The following is an 18,439-nucleotide window of genomic DNA, read 5'->3' as shown; positions in this document are numbered from 1 at the left end:
GTTGGCCTCACGGCCTTCCCATCTGTTCCCCTCCTTCCTCAACGACCTCTGCGTGGTGGAAAATGGAGAAAGAGCTTTCTTCAAAGTTCTGTGTCAGAAGGCTGGAGACCACTGAAGGGTTTTTGGAAGTGTGTGAGGACACTTTCCATGTTGACAAACTCACACGTTCCTGTTTATTGCTCCATCATGTTTATTTATTTTAAAAAATTGACAAACGCTAAACACATATATTTGGCCCTCCAGAACTATGTGTAAATGGTGTGTGTGTGTGTGTGTGTGTGTGTGTGTGTGTGTGTGTGTATGTGTTTTCCAGTGCTAAGGTTTGAGACTTGAGGATGTTATTGACTTTATCCGCCAAAAAAAAAAAGACCTATCTCCAACTGAATCATCGTTCTCTCCAATGACCCACTCTGTTTCCATTTTTCCTGTCCAAAGAGAACAGTTGGAACGACTTCTGGAATCTTGAACAGAATCCAAACAATTCTGTCACCATCACTCAAATTTGCCTTGGGTCAAACTTACATGACCAATAATGAAAGGAAAGAGATTTTTTTCACCCATAACTTCAAAACTCTGAATCAAGTGCCAGTCCTTTCTTAGTTCCCTAATCCACAGTACTCTTTCCCTCTAAAACAGGGGTCCCCAAACTACAGCCCAGGGGCAACATTCAGCCTGCCAAGGACATTTATCTGGCCCACCAGGTGGTTTAGCCACCGTTGCCTGTCCTGCTTAGCTGCCAGCTCATGCTGGGCCTGCAGTGCATATGTATGGGTGATGTGCCACACTCTCCATCCAACTCTCCTCCTTCTCTCTGTCTCTTGACTGCTCTCAGAGAGTCTTTGGTAGGGGTCCTCAAATTACAGCCCACCAAAAGCAGGCCCATTATTCCCATTAAAATAATGGTATGTTTGTTGATTTAAATTTACTTGTTCTTCATTTTAAATATTGTATTTGTTCCCATTTTGTTATTTTTACTTCAAAATAAGAGATGTGCAGTGTGCATAGGAATTTTTTCATAGATTTTTAAAATTATATTCTGGCCCTTCAATGAACTGGTCCCTGTTTAAAAAATTTGAGAACCCCTGCTCTAGGACCCCTATCTAGAGATAGGACAGGGGTTTCCATACTTGCTTTCCACAGGCAGGCTCTTGTTTGATTCCTGGCACCCACAATCGTAGCCAGGAATCATCCCTAAGAGCAGAGCCAGGAATAAGTCCTGACCACCTCCAGGTGTGGCCTAAAACAAAGAGCAAGAGTGAGAGAAAAAGAGAGAGAAACAGAGAGAGAAAGAGAGAGGAGAGGATGGAGGGAAGGAAAGATACTTTATCTCTAAATCTGTTGCTACTTTTAACTGTGATGAAAAGTCAGCATTTCAAACCATAAACACATGTGCCGTCAGACCTGCGTTGAAACATGGCCATATAACTCCCTTCTCCTTTCCTCTTCACTTGCTTTAAGTTTTACAGAATTGCTGTTGTTTCTCTCGAAAAACCCAGGGTGTTTCTACGTGGAAGTCTCTATTCCCTTGGCATCTTGCAATAAAGAACAGTCTTGAAGCCCTCAGATTTTCTGCCTCATTCAGTGATCCTGGATCCAATTAAGGGCCATGATCCCCGATGTTGAACACGTATGACCAAAACCAGGCAATGGCCAACTGAGGATGGAGCTGAGCCCTGAATCCAGCCAAGGGAACCTGAACACTTCCCAGGAGAGGTCTTTTCTTGCCATCTGGTATCATGATGTCATCACTGAAGTCTTGGCTCCTCCCAATTGGGCGACTCATTCAAACATGCTGGAAACCAAAGCTCAGATGCCAAATACATTTTAAGATTTTAGGTCACCGTTGAAAGGCAACCATTTCAAAGCAAAAGGCCCAATCCTGTACGAAAGAGAGGGTATGCCTAGACCAATGTCCCCTGTCAGACAGGAATAGATTGAAAAAGAACCGTCTGGGGGTTTGGCTTTTTCTCAGAGATGAAAGTCAGCATGGAAATGTGCAGATTTTCAGCACATAAAATCATGAATTTTTTTGTTGTTGTTGTTGTTTTTTAAGAAAGTAGGCTGCTGGGCCCGGGACGAGACTAGCACAGCGGCGTTTGTCTTGCAAAGCAGCGATCCAGGACCAAAGGTGGTTGGTTCGAATCCCGGTGTCCCATATGTTCCCCATGCCTGCCAGGAGCTATTTCTGAGCAGACAGCCAGGAGTAACCCCTGAGCATTGCCGGGTGTGGCCCAAAAACCAAAAAAAAAAAAAAAGAAAGTGGCTGCTGAGGCATGAGTGGGGATGTCATTTCTAACTCTTTTTCTCTAGATAGAGCAAACTCTAAGCAATGTTTCAAGAAACATGTATGTACCATTGCTGACTCCAAGGAGCACATGTATCTCACTGCTGAAATATCATTGTCAATGTATTAGGGTCTGATTTGACACCCTCGATGGTGCTGAGAGTCAAAGGCCACCTCCAATAATGCAAGATGCAAAAAGGAGTTTATTCAGCTAGCCAAGGTCCAAGTCTCATCCAACCATTGGAGTTAACAAGGTCCCTAACAAATGTCTTTGAATTTCACCAACATGTAGAGTCCCACTTCACTGAGCCATCCAGATGTTCCATTGGATCCATTTTTTAAATGCTTTCATGTGGATTACTGGAACCTGGATTCAACCCAGGACACATAGGATCAATGCAATGCAGTAAAAGATTTTTTGTTTTGTTTTGTTTGGGGGCCAGCAATACTTAGGTATTATTCCTAGCTCTGCACTCAGAAAACATTCCTGGCAGTACTCAAGAACCATATGGGATGCCAGAGATCAAGCCTGGGTTAGCAGATAAAGCAGGGACCTTCCCTCATTGTACAATCTCTCTAGCCCAGGGGTCTCAAGCTCTCGGCCCGAGGGCCGTTTGCGACCCCCCCCCCATAACATTTTGTGGCCTGCGGCCAGCCTTCAAATACCGCAGTATTCACGATTATTCGCTTACCGAATAATCGCAATAAAAATCGCATTAGTAAGAAAAAGATCACATTAAACATTCGCATACCCCGAGCAGTTTCATTAGGGGTATGCAAATGTTTAATGCGATTTTTTTCTTACTAATGCGATTTTTTTATTGAGAATATTTGTTAAGCAAAATCCCTTATGCGGTCCTGCCTCACCCTGACTTTGCCTCCTGCAGCCCCTGGGTAAATTGAGTTTGAGACCCCTGCTCTAGCCCCAATGCTATAAAAGATCTTAAGAATAATAAACTTTTTTCAGATTTCTGAAAGAATCACTTATCCTGTTTCACATTTTCTCCAATCCCCCCGTATCTGACATACTCTCAGATAGGAAAGTAAACAAACAAAAAAAAAAATCACACATGTCTGACAAGCCAAAAAATGTCTTCATTCTCATGAATTTAATTTTCTTCTGTAGAGCTTTATTTACTGAGCCCCTTCTGCTGTCCCTTTAACCTTTCCATCTCCAAAAGAACACTTACAGATTCTGACAGGTTCTCTGACAGATATTCAAGGAACTACTATTTCTGATGTCAAGGATGGACCAGCTTAAAACAAAGAGCAGCAACTCCTCTCCCCTGTACCGCCCCCATCTCCCTGCCCTGCAGTGAGGTCATCACAGTGGCCATCTATCTGATTCCTTGTCATTTTGAGGCTGGAAGGATAGGCCCACATCTGATGGCACCAAGGGGCTATTTCTGGCACAATACTCAGAAGCACCCTTTAACGGGTCCCTATGCAAGAACCATATGCAGTTCTAAGGATCATGCAAGGCAAGTGCCTTAATCTCTATACAAGCTATCCAGCTCCAAAAGTCTAGAAATTAAGTAATTCTGATTTCTGAAGCAAAGTGATTAGGAAATCCCCAAGTCAACACCATCTTTTACTTTGCATCAGTTTTTGTTTGTTTGTTTGGTTGGTTGGTTTGGGAACCACATCCAATGGTGGTTAGGGATAACTCCCATACTACTTGGGGGTTCCTCGAAGCTAGGACTGGAAGCCAGCCTGATCTCTTCCCAGTGCCTACACAAAACCTGAGGCTGGATTCTTCACAAAAGCTCCTGCATTCACTGCTTTCATTCAACATGGCCTCGAGAACTGGACCTCAATTCTTTCACAGTGGGGACAAACCCAATTCCTCTTCTCTAGTCACCTCTGGCCCACACCTACCCAGTCCATGCATTCTGAAGGTGAAACTTAAAATTGCATTGAAAAAAGTCAATCAATAACAAATAAATGGCTAAAAAACACTGTGATACATATACACAATTGAATACTACACAGCTGTTAGGAAAAAGGAAGTCATGAAATCTGCTTATACTTGGATGGACATGGAGACTATTATGCTGAGTGAAATGAGTCAGATAGACACAGAATAGTCTCATTCATCTGTGGGATATAAGAAAAATAAAAGACAATATGGTAATAATACCCAGCCACAATAGAGAAGGCCAGAAGGACCAGCCCATGATATGAAACTTACCACAAAGGGTGGTGAGTACAATTAGAGAAAAAACTGCACTGACATGTCAATGATAGTGAGAGAGAAATAAAATGCCTGTCCTAAAGACAGACAGGGTGTAGGGGAGAAGGACAATGGGGGATATTGGTGCTTGGAAAGTTGCACTGGTGAAGGAGGGTGTACATTCTGAAACCCAACTACAATCATGCTTGTAACCACAGTGCTCAAATAAAAAATTATTAAAAGAAAAAGTCAATTGAGATCTTAGAGTTTCAACTACTACATTATTCAGTAAAAAAAAAAAAAGGTATATTCTTTTTGCAGTCTGGAAGCATGCATAAATCCCCTATCTCTCATAAAAATTGTTTCTTTTAACCTTCCCCATCATCTGCTTAACATGCTGACTCTGGCACAAATCATCAGTGGCTTATACTTGGACAATGCTTAATGAATAAAAACAGCAATATTGCCATCAATGTGTTCGGAATAAGAAGTGAGAACACCACCTGGATCATTCAGAACACAAAAGAAGAAATTATCTAGATAAGTCCAAAATATTTCACAAGTTGTAAGTTTTTGGGTAACTCCATCAATGATCTGATTCATTTTAATTATTTAGTCTGCTTTAGGCTTAAAAGTAAATAGTTTGTTCTTGTCCTTTCTATATAGAAATCCTCTGCCTATATTATACCAGAATATTTCATTTCCTATGACCTCATCTTTTTTTCTTATTGTTTGTGTTCCAACTTGGAAATTAAGAAGAAAGATTCTGGGCACCACTTTTCAAAGGAGCTGCTTTTTCCTTTCTCTAGGACCAACTGAAGCTGGAACAACCCAACTAAGCAATGTGACCAAACTCCCTCTCCCTCTCCAGAGTATTTGGCAGCAACATCATCACATCCCCAAATCTTATCTTCAAGCTCCTTGTGCCTGTCAAAATGTGTCCTTCACACATAAAACCCTGTCTTTACTTCTAAGCTAAATTGAAAAGTGATGATGTTCTCTCTCCAAGAAGCATTTGCTTAATTAAACTTGGCCTTCAGTTGAAGAAGGACGTGCTTCCTGTCACTGGACTTAAAGATGATCCCAGGCCGACAAAGGCTGTATCAGGAGAATTGAGCTTTCCTTGCCTTACTGAGAAGAACTAATGTCATCAATCATCTGGTTTCTAGATCTGATGCTGTTTCAGAGGTGAGCAGCTCTTAATAATTGCAGAATTTTGCAACCTGAGCAGAGTTCAGATGAATTTGACCAATCTTGTCAGATTAAATCAATGTTCTGAGCTCCACATGAGAGATGAGGGTTGCTATCCTGATACTGGCTTGATTCCAGTGTGGCCCTACAACTACACGTCAGTGAGTGCTCTTTCTAGTCCATCTTGCCTTCTTCCCTCGAATGGTGAAATCCCTACCACCACATGATCAGGATCAAAAAAGTCTTTTCCAGTTTTCTAATGCAACTCAGATAGACTCAATTACCCACAAATTATTTTACTGACAATGTTTCTTGCAACTTTAGGTAACACCAGAAGAATAATCATGAAGATTCTACCTGAAGGAGGGATTCAAATGACAATCAAACAACATAAGGAGAAACACATCACAAGTACATTAAGATTGTCAATCCCAAAACAAGGACCAATGAGCAGCTCAAATAAAAGAACTCGTACTTTTTTTTGGGGGGGGGTCACACCTAGCATTGTTCAGGGGTTACTCCTGGCTCTACACTCAGAAATTGCTCCTGGCAGGCTCGGGGGACCATATGGGATTCTGGGATTCGAACCATCGACCTTCTGCATGCAAGGCAAACACCTTACCTCCATGCTATCTCTCCAGCCCCCATACTTTTTTTTTGACTTTTGGTTTTGAGACCACATCCTGCAGTATTCAGGGGTTACTCCTGACAGGCTCAGGGACCAGATGGGATGCAGGGGAATGAACCCAGGTTGGCCTTATGCAAAGTAAGCACCCTCCCCGATGTGTTATCTATCACTCAGGCCTCAGGAACCAGTACAACTAGGTTGCCTTTACTACATCGTTTCAATGATGAGTTTGCTTGTATGTTTTGCTTGGTTTTGGTTTTTAGGGCACACTCAGTGGCACTCAGGCGTTACTCCTGGCTCTGTGTTCAGAAATTACTCCTGACAGGCTCCTGACAGATACTGGGGATAGAGCCCAGGTCCTTCCAGGTGGGCTGCATGCAAGGCAAACACCCTCCTGCTGTGCTATCACTTCAGCCCCTCACTGATGGATTTTAAAGAAAACTGTCTTCCTTTCATTTTATAACATAGATATGGACCTAAATTCACATGTTAATCCAACTATATTTAAAACACACTATAAATAATCCCTACATTATTATTCCAACCATGATTCACTTTCAACTTAGTTTTTTATTTTTTAGGGGTGTCCACAGCTAGCCACAACTAGCCATGCTTGGGGGCTATACCCAATGGTGCTCAGGGCTGTTCCAGCAAAGCTTAACAATCTCCCAGGGGTGCTTTACAGGACAGGTAGAACACTGACTGGGTTGTCACCTGCAAAGTTGTGTCCAAGCAAACCATATCTCCCTAGTCATCTTGCTATAAAAATCTATGTTAACCAAACCAAACAATATTGTACAATGGATTCAAACCTCAATGGGAGCTGCTAATCTAGACATGGTTACAACCCAGGCATAATAAAGTATTCTCTAACTTTTGCAAACTGTTTCATGCCGTGACATACTGTGACAGATCTCCCGAAGGGGACAACTAGAGCCCATCATTCAATGACTCTCCAGCAGCAGTGTGTGAAGATCACGGCTTCAAAATCATCTCCAAAACAAGGAGCAGACAAGCTGGTCCAGGATAGACCTTTGTGGTTCACACTGGAGGATCTGGCAGTGCCATCCTCTCTCTGAAAGCATGAAAGAACAGTGTCCAATCTGCCAATGAAGGAGCATGGTTGCATTTGGGGGAAAAAAATGATCTAGCAAAGTAGGTATTGGGCTCAGTGATCCAACTTGCTCAGAGGAAAGAAAAGTACAACCTCTGCATCTTTTATTTAGATGAGACCTGTGGAAGAAGGCAAAGCTAAAGTGGACTGGCACTCAGCTCACCTGAGTGCCCACCGTCTCCTGGAAGCAGCGGCCCAGCTGTGTCTTGGCGGCCACAGGGTAGACACGAGGCGTGACCTGCTGGTGAGAATATGTGGAATGCACCGCCTGGGGCTTCTGTGCCGGGAGCCCCGGGTAGGAGATTTGGGGCGGGCCCGGCTGAGCTTCTTTCATCTTCTGGCCCGTTGGGCCATCGATCCGTGACACTTGGTGGAACTGCACAGAAGCCTCCGGGGGGTGTTTCACGTGGATATTGACAATGTTGGGAGGAAATTTCACTGAAACGGATGAGGAAGGAGACGGAAAGATCATGAATGATGAACAGACAGGAATCGTGACAGCCATTCCATGCAAAACACAGCATCTCTGACACTGCAATCTTACAAGCACTGAGTTTTTTCAGGCATCCTATTCCTGCATACCTAGACAGATTTTGTGTTCTACGTGTGTCAACAGTCTTTCATGGAATCTATTCCTATGTTCATATGCCAGTATTTCATCTAATATATTTCTACATGCACAGTAAGCATACAGAGTAGATGGCATTTTTGTTTTGTTTTGTTTCTGAGTCACACCCGACAGTGCCCAGGGGTTACTTCTGGCTCTGTGCTCAGAATCGCCCTGGCAGGCATAGGGGACCATATGGGATGCTCGGATTTGAACCACCATTCTTCTGCATGCAAGGCAAACACCCTACCTCCATGCTATCTCTCCAGCCCCAGAGTAGATGACATTTTTATACAAATATGTATATAATATATATTGGCTTAGGGTCATACCAGGTGGCACTCAGCAGTTACTCCTGGCTCTGCACTCAGGAATCACTTCTGACAGCCTCAGGAATAAAACCCGGGTCGGTTGCATGCAAGGCAAATGCCCTATTCACTGGGCTATCACTCTGGCCCACAAATAACTTTTTTTTTTTGTTTTTCGGGCCACACCCATCTGATGCTCAGGGGTTACTCCTGGCTAAGGGCTCAGAAATTGCCCCTGGCTTGGGGGGACCATATGGGACGCCGGGGGATCAAACCGCAGTCTCGATCTTTCCTTGGCTAGCGCTTGCAAGGCAAATACCTTACCTCAAACGCCACCTCGCCGGCCCCACAAATAACTATTTATATTTTGCAGCAGTAGGCAAATTTCTTTGCCTAAAAGAATTTTTAAAAAGGACACCCTAGATTTTTAAGAAAAGGGCACTCTAAAAAAGCTCCTCTCATGTCAACATTTTGAAATTGCAAATTGCTGTCTGAAAGAGAAATGAAAGCTTCTCACAACAGCACATTCGTGAGACAAAAAGGTTTTTTCCTCTGGTGGTGCCTTAAAGACTAGGAAATCCCTGTTCCTTGTGGTCCCAGGAGGGTGTGCCTCATACACTCTGCTACTCAAGATATGGATACCCTTGGCATTTATCACTCTGCACCCATGACAGAAGCTGAATTTGAATTCTAACATCAGGAGATGCACAATTTCACTAAGCAACATCTCCATTTCTGCACCTTAAACCCAGAACACATACTTTGGGATTACCCCCAGGTAATACTTTGCACATCATCCAGCAAAGTGCAAAAGTGTTTTCAACAGAGCTTTGGAGTGCTAAAGAATAAGAGCTGAGAACGCTGCTCTGAGTCCTTTCTCAAAAGAAAAATTAGCGTGTACATGAAGAGATGCCAGGTTTCCAAGACTGAACCAGGCACTGAACTCCTGAGCTGTGAAAGGCCAAGTTTCGGTTGTCTCCAGATGGAGCAATGAAGAGATGATTGAACCAGGAAACCATGCACTGCAAAACAACCCTCATTGGGTCTTGTGGGTGCCCTTATCCATCACCCCAGTCCAGCCAGAACCCTGTCTTCTGTCTAGTTTCCAGCCTCTCCTGGAATAGCAACACACATATGGGCCAGCTCTACGCATGACAGATAAGCTCCTTTTTCTGTGCCTTTTTTCCTTAGGTGCCAATTCCCTTTGCCCTAGAAAGCAGCGTGAACAAGCCCCAGGGCCTCTGCTCTGTCCTACCAACTCTCAGGCCACAGCTGATGGACTTGGTCTGGCTCAGGCCTCTGCACACCCCGAGTTTGGCCTGGCTCCCCAGGACCAAGACAAGCCATTTGTTTACCTTTAACTCCTTGCTGACTGGTCATGGTGAGAGGCAAAGTGTGGGTGGAGTGGACGACGTGGGTGCCCAGTGCCTTGCTGGGTGGCTGGGCGTGCGGGTAGCGTTTGGGCACGTTGGCGCCATGCACTGGGATCTGGCAGAGCTTGCCCGTGAAGTTGGGAGAGCATTGACACTTGTCCCGGGAGCTGCACTGGCCACCGTTCATGCACGGGAGATGGCAGATGACTGAAATGGAAGAGAGCATGTGGAGATGGGTCATGAGACAGTTCAAACCATGTACCCCAAGACTCCAGGTGGGAAAAAGCACATGGACCATAAATGTCCCAATCAAGAAGCAAGGCCAGTATGGAGCTGGAGCGATTGCACAGCAGGGAGGACATTTGCCTTGCACGTGGCTGACCCAGGTTTGATCCTTGACATGCCATAGGGTCACCCGAGCCTGCCAGGAGTGATTCCTGAGCGCAGAGCCAGAAGTAACACCCGAGTGAAACTGGATGTGGCCCCAAAACAAAAACCAAAGTGGCTAATATTCACACTTTCTACCTAAAGTCACCCATGTCTCCATGGGCTTCCCCAGCGACAGAAAGAAAGATTCATGGGGGTGGTAGGAAACGTGCCACAAAAAGCAATGAGTGAAGTTAGAGCAGAGGGTGGACAGTGATAGTTGGAACTGATCACTCTGGACAAGAACTGGGTGCTGAAAGAGGAGAAAGTGACATACATGGTACCCTTCATTAACAGTAGTGCAAAACACAGTGTCAACAAGGAGAGAGAGAAAGAGAGAGAGACAGAGAGAGAAAGAGAGAGAGAGAAAGAGAGAAAGAGAGAGAGAGAGAGAGAGAGAGAGAGAGAGAGAGATTGATTAGCAGAATTCCTGACCCAGAGACAGATGGGGTAGAGTGGTGGGAGGAAAATGGGGGACATTGGTGGCAGAAAAAATGCCCTGGTGAAGTTCAGTGTACTTTCTTTTTTTTTTTCTTTTTTCTTCTTTTGGTTTTTGAGCCACACCCGGTGACACTCAGGGGTTCCTCCTGGCTATGTGCTCAGAAATTGCTCCTGGCTTGGAGGACCATATGGGATGCTGAATGATCAAACTGCAGTCCGTCCTATGTTAGCACATGCAAGGCAAATGCCCTACCGCTTCTGCCGCCGCTCTAGCCACTGAGTGCATGATTAAAAAACCATTGTATGATTGAAACCCAACTATGAACAATTCTTTAACTTTGGTGCTTAAATAAAACAATTATATTCAAAATAAAAGATAGTTTAATGGGAGAAAGGAGATATTTGGGTGGTCACTAAATACCCCCACTTCCACCCAACCATGCATCTCCCATGTCCTTTCAGTTCAATTGCTGTTGGGCACTCTTGTAGCCTCAGCATCCAGCACTCAGCACCCAGCACCTCAGCATTCAGAATCCAGCACTCAGCACCAGCACAGAGGGTGTGTGGTAAGCAATTCTTTCCACCAAGAGGCCTCCAAGGAGCAAAAGAGGGCATTAAAAGTGCCATCAATGGCGGATTCTCTATGAAACGCTAAGACCCCCAGTGCCAGCAGAGGGTGGGCACTGGCATTCCCACCCTCTTCTTAGGACTCCCCAAACCACTGTGAAATGCAGAAACTAGAGAGCATTTAGTCACTTGGAGCATATCTAGAAAACAGAGGTAGGTGACAGGCAGTGAGTGTGGGTGGGGAGTTTACCAAAGAGCTTCTCTATCACTGAGGAATTCTTCGTGTCCCTCTGAAAGGGACCAGAACTGCTGCCCTGCCTGTAAATCAGGGGTCTCAAACTCGTGGACCGCGGGCCATTTGTGGCCCTCCATACAACATTTTGTGGCCCGTGGCAGGCCTTCAAATATAGCAGTATTCGTGATTATTCGCTTACCGAATAATCGCAATAAAAATCGCATTAGTAAGACAAAAATTGCATTAAACATTCGCATACCCCGAGCAGTTTTGTTCGGGGTATGCGAATGTTTAATGCAATTTTTTGCGATATTTTTTCTTACTAATGCGATTTTTATTGCCAATATTCGGTAAGTGAAATCCCTTATGCGGCACTGCCTCACCCCGACTTTGCCTCCTGCGGCCCCCAGGTAAATTGAGTTTGAGACCCCTGCTGTAAATGAATCCCCCTTACTTGCTTACTTCCTGTCTCTGCTCTCTGGACCCTGTTGTGCTATCCAGATCTTTCTGCTTACATCTCCACACACTGCACTGGATCCCCAATAATTGGATCCCCAATGACCACAGGATTGACTCTGAAGGGCACTAGTGGTGTTCGGGGGTGGGGAGAGCTGGCTTGATCTGACAGGAGGATTCCAGAATTTGGGGTCATCCTTGCCCATGCCTACCTGCTTTTCTGTACACACATCCCTTCCTACTCAGCCTTGACTTTTATAGGAGGTGGATGGACCACACCTGGTGGTGCTAGGGAGCTGGCCCCTCACGCCTGTGCTCGGGAAAGGGGGTACCTGAAGGTGTCAGAGATTGAACTGTATACAAGCCCCATGCCCCTTGGTAAGTCTGTGTCCATCCGTCCATCAATCCATCCATCTACCTGTCATCTGTCTGTCTCTGTCTCTCTCTCACTCTCACTCCCTCACTCTCTCTCCTTTGCCAGGTGCCCGAAACTCTCCAGCTACCCATTTCCACACCCGGGTTCTATTAGCATCCCCAAAAATCTGAATGTCTCCAAATTACCAGATCATCTCCTCCCTTCTGCTCCCTCTTTGTAAGATCCTCCCTTACAAGTGCCCCCACTTTGGGATTGAGACCTTTGCCTGGGCACTCCTTCAACTTCCTACTTCTCTTGCAGACTCTGGCTAAACCTTGTAGCATCCACTTCTAGAAGCTCCCAATAGACCCCCTCAGTTCAATGCACATTGCTCAGTGGGGAGCCTCCTGTGTGCACATCTGAGCCCAGGGAGCGCAGGCCTCCTCCCTCAAGGTAGCTCAGTTTCGAGGTGAAAGGCTGCAGCTGAAAGATGTACAGAATGAAAGAACCTGAAGACAACAGACAACAGGCACGATGGACGCCGACCCCTCTGTTGGGAACCATCTGAGGAACCACACACAGAAACAGACATACACAGATACACACAGACACACACACACACACACACACACACACACACACACACACACACACACCTGCCCTGGACCACAGAGAGAATCGAGGAGAGAGGCCACACGTGGAAACAGAAACTGCAGATCAGCAAGGAAGAAACACGCCATTGGAAAAAGTCAAACGTGGATGCTGAGAACTTGGAGAAAAGCAGATTGTGGGACATTTCAGGGGACTCCCCAGGAAATGGCTTTAGGCAGACAAGAGTCAGAAACCCAGGGAGGGAAGCCTTACTGGGTTCTAGAGTGGGGGGGGGGGGAGGAAAAGGAGGGAGAAAGGCCAGAGCACAAACTGGGTCCTGCTGGGAGCTGATAAAATAGGAGCCAGATAGGATCCAGGCAAAGCCCTTTTTGAGTTTGGTTTTAATTTGAATTTGGATCCCTAATGCTCAGGGCTCACTTCTGGCTCTGTGCTCAAGGAACACTCCTGGCAGGCTCAGGAGACCATTTGCAGTACCAAGATCAAACACGGGTCAGCAGCGTGCAAAGCAAGTGACTTCATTCCTATGCTCTCACTCCAAGGTCTATTCTTAGAGGCCAAATCAGGACCTTAGACTTCCAGGAAGGTCTCTTTAGGTTCTGAGCATAGAGAGTAAAGGCAAGACTGTACAAGCCATGGTCAGAAACATTTGGGTGTTTTCTTTTTTCTTTGTTTGTTTGTTTTGGGTTTTTTTTTTTTTTGGTTTTGGGGTTTTTGGTTTTGGAGCCACACCCAGTGACCCTCAGGGGTTACTGCTGACTATGTGCTCAGAAATCTCTCCTGGCTTGGGAGACCATATGGGACACTGATTGAACCGTGGTCCATGCTGGGTCAGCCGAGTGCAAAGCAAATGCCCTACAGCTGCGCCACCGCTCTGATCCTGGTCAGAATTGGGAACAGGCAGAATGGCTTGAAACATATAGCATCAGAGATGACAGTGAGTCAAAAAGAAATAATTCAAGGTTGAAACACAGTGAGACGGAGAGAGAGGAGAATGTAAAGGGAAAGAAACAAAAGGTTAGTCACAGAAGGAGAAAAGGGGAAGAGGAATGGGAAGTGAAAAGAGATGATGCAGCATGTTAAATCCCAGGTTCCCAAGTCTGTACCCAGAGGCTCTGGGACCTACTTCAAACAAGAAGTGAGACTTGGGATTCCTGGCCCAAGTCTCCCCTGGCTCTATTGCTAATAGGCACCAAGAGCAAACACACCAGGAGACTGGTATGATATATTTTGCTAATCTCGCGAGACTCTGGCAGAACCACATTCACCAAACACAGCACACTGCACAGTCATCAGGCTGTTGTATATACATGTCATGTTGGAAAGACAAGCACAGCAGAAAGATAGACTCTGTCTTCCTTCCTTCCCCTCTTTTCTGAGCTGACCATCCAGACTGCAAACACCTTTCCCCAAAAACACAAGCTGGTCCTCCACCTCCCAGCCCAATGGGCACCAGACAGACCTTGCAGTCAAAGGCAGTCAGAGGCAACCCAACCTCGCCTGTCATTCATAAACCTATATACAGGCTAGCATATGTAGATGTCACTGGTTACTCAATTTTCCAACTTGTCTCAGAATAAAGTTTCGGGGGGGGGGGGCTAGAGTGATAGCATTGCAGGTAAGGCACTTACTTGCCTTGCACATGGCCAACCCAGGCTCAATCCCCTGCATCACATATGGTACCCCCAAACACTGCCAGGAGTGGTTTCTGAGTGTAAAGCCAAGAATAATTCATGAGCATCATTGATGGGTGTGGTTCAAATACAAACAAACCAAAAGCTGGGGCTTTCTTCTCTTTTGGTTAGCAAACTGTCAACTCTGGTTATCACTTCACAGTACAACCGAGTTCCTTTGTCCCCTAGAGGTGTCACAATAACCCGAGTCTTCAGGAAAATATGGGAAAAGGCAATACTGGAGCATGTTTAAATATCTGCTAGATCAAAACTTGCCACACAGTTTCACCAGAGCAGCTGAAACTCAAGTCTGGTCTGAAGACAACCTTGAGAAGAAATTTAAGAAAGATTATGTGAGGGGCTGGAGCAATAGCTCAGCAGTAAGACATGTATTTGCCTTGCATGCAGCCAACACAGGAGGGAACTCAGTTTGAATCCCAGCATTCCATATAGTCCCCCGAACCTGCCAGGAGCAACTTCTGAGTGCAGAGCCAGGAGTAACTCCTGAGCATACCAAGTGTGACAGGAAGGAAGGAAGGAAGGAAGGAAGGAAGGAAGGAAGGAAGGAAGGAAGGAAGGAATGGAAGGAAGGAAGGAAGGAAGGAAGGAAGGAAAGGAGGAAGGAAGGAAGGAAGGAAGGAAGGAAGGAAGGAAGGAAGGAAGGAGGAAGGAAGGAAGGAAGGAAGAAGAAGAAAGAAGGAAAGGAAGGAAAGAAGAAAGAAGGAGAAAAGGAAGAAAAGAAGAAGAAGGAAGAAAGAAAGAAAGAAAGAGAGAAGGAAGGAAAGAAAAAAGAAAGAAAAGAAAAAAGAAAAAATAAAAGAATGAAAGAAAGAAAGAAAGAAAGAAAGAAGAATGAAAGAGAAAGAAAGAAAGAAAGAAAGAAAAGAAAGAAAGAAAGAAAGAAAGAAGAAGAAGAAAGAAAAGAAAGAAAGAAAGAAAGAAAGAAAGAAAGAAGAAAGAAAGAAAGAAAGAAAGAAAGAAAGAAAGAAAGAAAGAAAGAAAGAAAGAAAGAAAGAAAGAAAGAAAGAAAGAAAGAAAGAAAGTTAGTTCTGTCGTCCATCTGTCCATCCATCAGGCATCTCTTTCTCTTTCTGGGATCCAAACAAGGCAGGAGAAGGCTTTGGTATTGACATCATCCTATATCCCGCAGGTATCCGGGCATTTCATTATTCCTGGCCAGAATTTGGACAAGGAATTTGCCATTTCTCTGGCTCTGGCTTCTTCACCTGAGGTCAACAATGAGGCTTGGACTGGATCCAGACCACAGTGCTGTCCTGCGGCTTGAAGCAGCTCATCTTGTTTAGAGTCCTTGGCTATGGCTTCATGATGACGGCATGATGGGAACACAACAAAGGAGCCTCCAAGATCATGTGGACAAATGAGTCAGGTCATGTGACATGACCACATCCACTGTCTCCCCTCTCATGCTGAGACTCCAAACAATGATTGCTGGGTCAAGCAACAGGCAAATCTTCCAGAAAGAGTTGATCCAGCAGGAGACCAAAGCGATAATCCAGGGATTACAGTGCTTGCCTTGCATGCAGCCAATCCCATCTTAAAACCCTGGCACCACTCAGTCCTCCTGAGCATAGAGCCAGGAATAGGTCCTGAGCATCACCCAAAAGCAACATTCAGTCCTTACTGTGCCAAGAGTAGAATATTCTCACCTCAAACTGGCACCTTCCTTAGTCAAGCTGGATTTTATTTTCAGCTATTTCTACCAGCACAATAGGTAAACCAGCAACTTCTGAGCATCCTTTTGGACTCACATACAGAGCGAACCAGCCCCACAACACACACTAAGATTCTCCCTTATAGTGCCTCCCAGTTTCTATTTCCCCTGGCTGAAGCTCACTTCTTATTCATGCATTTTCCAAGCTCGCTGTCCTGAGTAAGAGATCTAAAGGCCACATCTGTCAAGTTGATGAAAGTATCTTTGGAAGGTTTCCTGTTCAACCCCGTTGGTCTGGGCAGCATACGGCCATTGTGGCCTCCTTCCTGTCAGGAAGTCTGTAAGTTCTCTAGAACGGGTCTTCAAAGGAAAGGAGAGTGTCTCTCCCAGGAGCTGATAAATGTCTTATCACACACACACTTCACTTCATCTCCGCCGCTTCCTTATTTGACTCACCCCATCTGGAGTTTCTTTGCTCTGTTGTTTCGGTGTTGGGTTTTGAGCCACACCCAGCAGTGCTCAGGCTTACTCCAGGCTCTATGTTCAGAGATCACTTAGAACAACATATCAGGTGTTGGGGTGGAACCCGTGTTAGTCACATGCTAGGTCAGTGTCCTCCCTGCTGTAGTTCCATTCCTCCATCATCCCCAAGCCAACCCGGACTTTCTGCTTGATGTAGACATATGGGTCCTGACCAATCATGTTCATGAAGCTGTCTTGTCCACTTTCTAAAACTGAACCAACAGAAAACATGGTGGAGGGAGGGAATGACTGTACAGTGAGGAAGATATTCGTTTTGCATATGCAGCTGACCTGGGCTCGATCCACAGTACCACACAGGGTCCCCTGAACACCACCAAGAGTCACCCCTAACTGCACAATCAGGAGTAAGCTAGGATGTGCCCCCAATAAAAGTAGTTTTAATAGGGAGCCTTGCAAAGAACTCCCTCACAATTTTTTCTTATTTTTCTAGTGTTGGGATGGGAACAGTCTTTCATGTGCAAAGCCAGTGGCTCTACTACCAACTCATCCAGAGGGTCCCAAAGACCTGGCTCATTCCTTTGGAGATACTCAGCACATTTCTCTGACAAGGTCCTGGGATATTAATGGGAGTCACCACAAGGGATGGTGAGGCTAACCTGGTAGGAGGGAGACAAGGTGGAAAGGGAGCTGAGGTCAGAAATGGGTTGAGAGGGGCTGGAGCAGTAACACAGCGGTAGGGCATTTGCCTTGCATGCAGCTAACCTGGAATGAACCTGGGTTCAATCCCCAGCATCCCATATGGTCCTCCAAGCCAGGAGTGATTTCTGAGTGCAGAACCAGAAGTAGCCCCTGAGTGTCTCAGGGTGTGGCCCTAAAACTAAAGATAAAGATTGAGAAGCACTGTTCTAAGTCCAACATGCTGCCTCTTCATGTCTATAGAGTTCAGGGTCTGTTTCAGAGGACTGAGGTCTAAGATTAATTCCAGACAAACTCAGCTCATTCATGCTCAATCCAGCCTGGTTCCCCTATGGCCCCCACGTGCCCATTCATCCCTGTCACGGTCAACCCCTACTGTATTCTGAGGGATCCATGCGCCCTGATCAGGATGCAGTACCACAAGGCTCCTTCCTCCTTCCTCCCAGCTCATCACACCAACCCTGTCTCCCGTCCAAAGCCTTTGCTTAATCTCATAGCCACAGCTCTTGGAATGTGCTGGGCCACTCTCAGAACCACCCTGGGGCCCACATCGTTCTTAGAACCACAATAAGGCCCACAGTCACTCTCAGAACCAACCATGGGGCCCAAAGTTACTCTTAGAACCATGCAGTCTTTGAATTCTTAGAACTCTTAGAACCCACAGTCTCTTAGAATATGCAAAGTCACTCTCAGAACCACGCTGAGGAGAGGAACCCACAGTGACACTTAGAGTCACACTGGATGCCCACAGTCAGCCAACAATTAGGGCCCACACAGCACTGAGTTATTACTGTCTACAAACATTCCTGAGAGAAGACACCTTGTCTCTGGGTTACCTGTCCATCATCAGAATTAGGGAAAATGTAGATCACATAACAGGTTAAAAAAAGGGGGGGTTTTGATAGTTAATAATGAGCAAACAAATAGAATATTTTACAGATCATGGAACATGTCTTTATGTTGGGAAGCCAGCCCAAGGTCAAATTCTAGATGCCTGCAGTTTCTTTCCACTGCCTAAACATGGGATTGTCTGATCCCAGGCTGACCATCAATATTCTATTAGTGGTATATTTTGAGTCCTCCCAAATGGCCCAACTAAATTTTCCTAAAAGCAACACTTCTTTTTTTTTTTAACACTCAGCTTTGAT

At 45.4% G+C, this 18,439-nt stretch overlaps 2 protein-coding genes across 3 annotated transcripts in view; one reads left to right on the top strand and one right to left on the bottom strand.

Annotated features, from left to right (window-relative positions):
* Positions 1-18,439, top strand: part of FAM98A (family with sequence similarity 98 member A) — a 582,326-nt gene that overhangs the window by 319,383 nt on the left and 244,504 nt on the right. The window lies entirely within an intron of this gene.
* Positions 1-18,439, bottom strand: part of LTBP1 (latent transforming growth factor beta binding protein 1) — a 275,135-nt gene that overhangs the window by 136,464 nt on the left and 120,232 nt on the right. The window contains exons 5-6 of the mRNA XM_049784171.1: positions 9,661-9,885; positions 7,554-7,828 (exon numbers count right to left, since the gene is read on the bottom strand). Coding sequence (XP_049640128.1) covers positions 7,554-7,828; positions 9,661-9,885 — 500 coding nt within the window. The remainder of the gene's footprint in view (positions 1-7,553; positions 7,829-9,660; positions 9,886-18,439) is intronic.

Source organism: Suncus etruscus, chromosome 12 (genome assembly GCF_024139225.1).
Source record: "Suncus etruscus isolate mSunEtr1 chromosome 12, mSunEtr1.pri.cur, whole genome shotgun sequence".
Lineage (NCBI taxonomy): Eukaryota > Metazoa > Chordata > Mammalia > Eulipotyphla > Soricidae > Suncus > Suncus etruscus.
The sequence above is the reverse complement of the archived record's forward strand: the minus strand, read 5'-3'. Positions and strand labels throughout refer to the sequence as shown.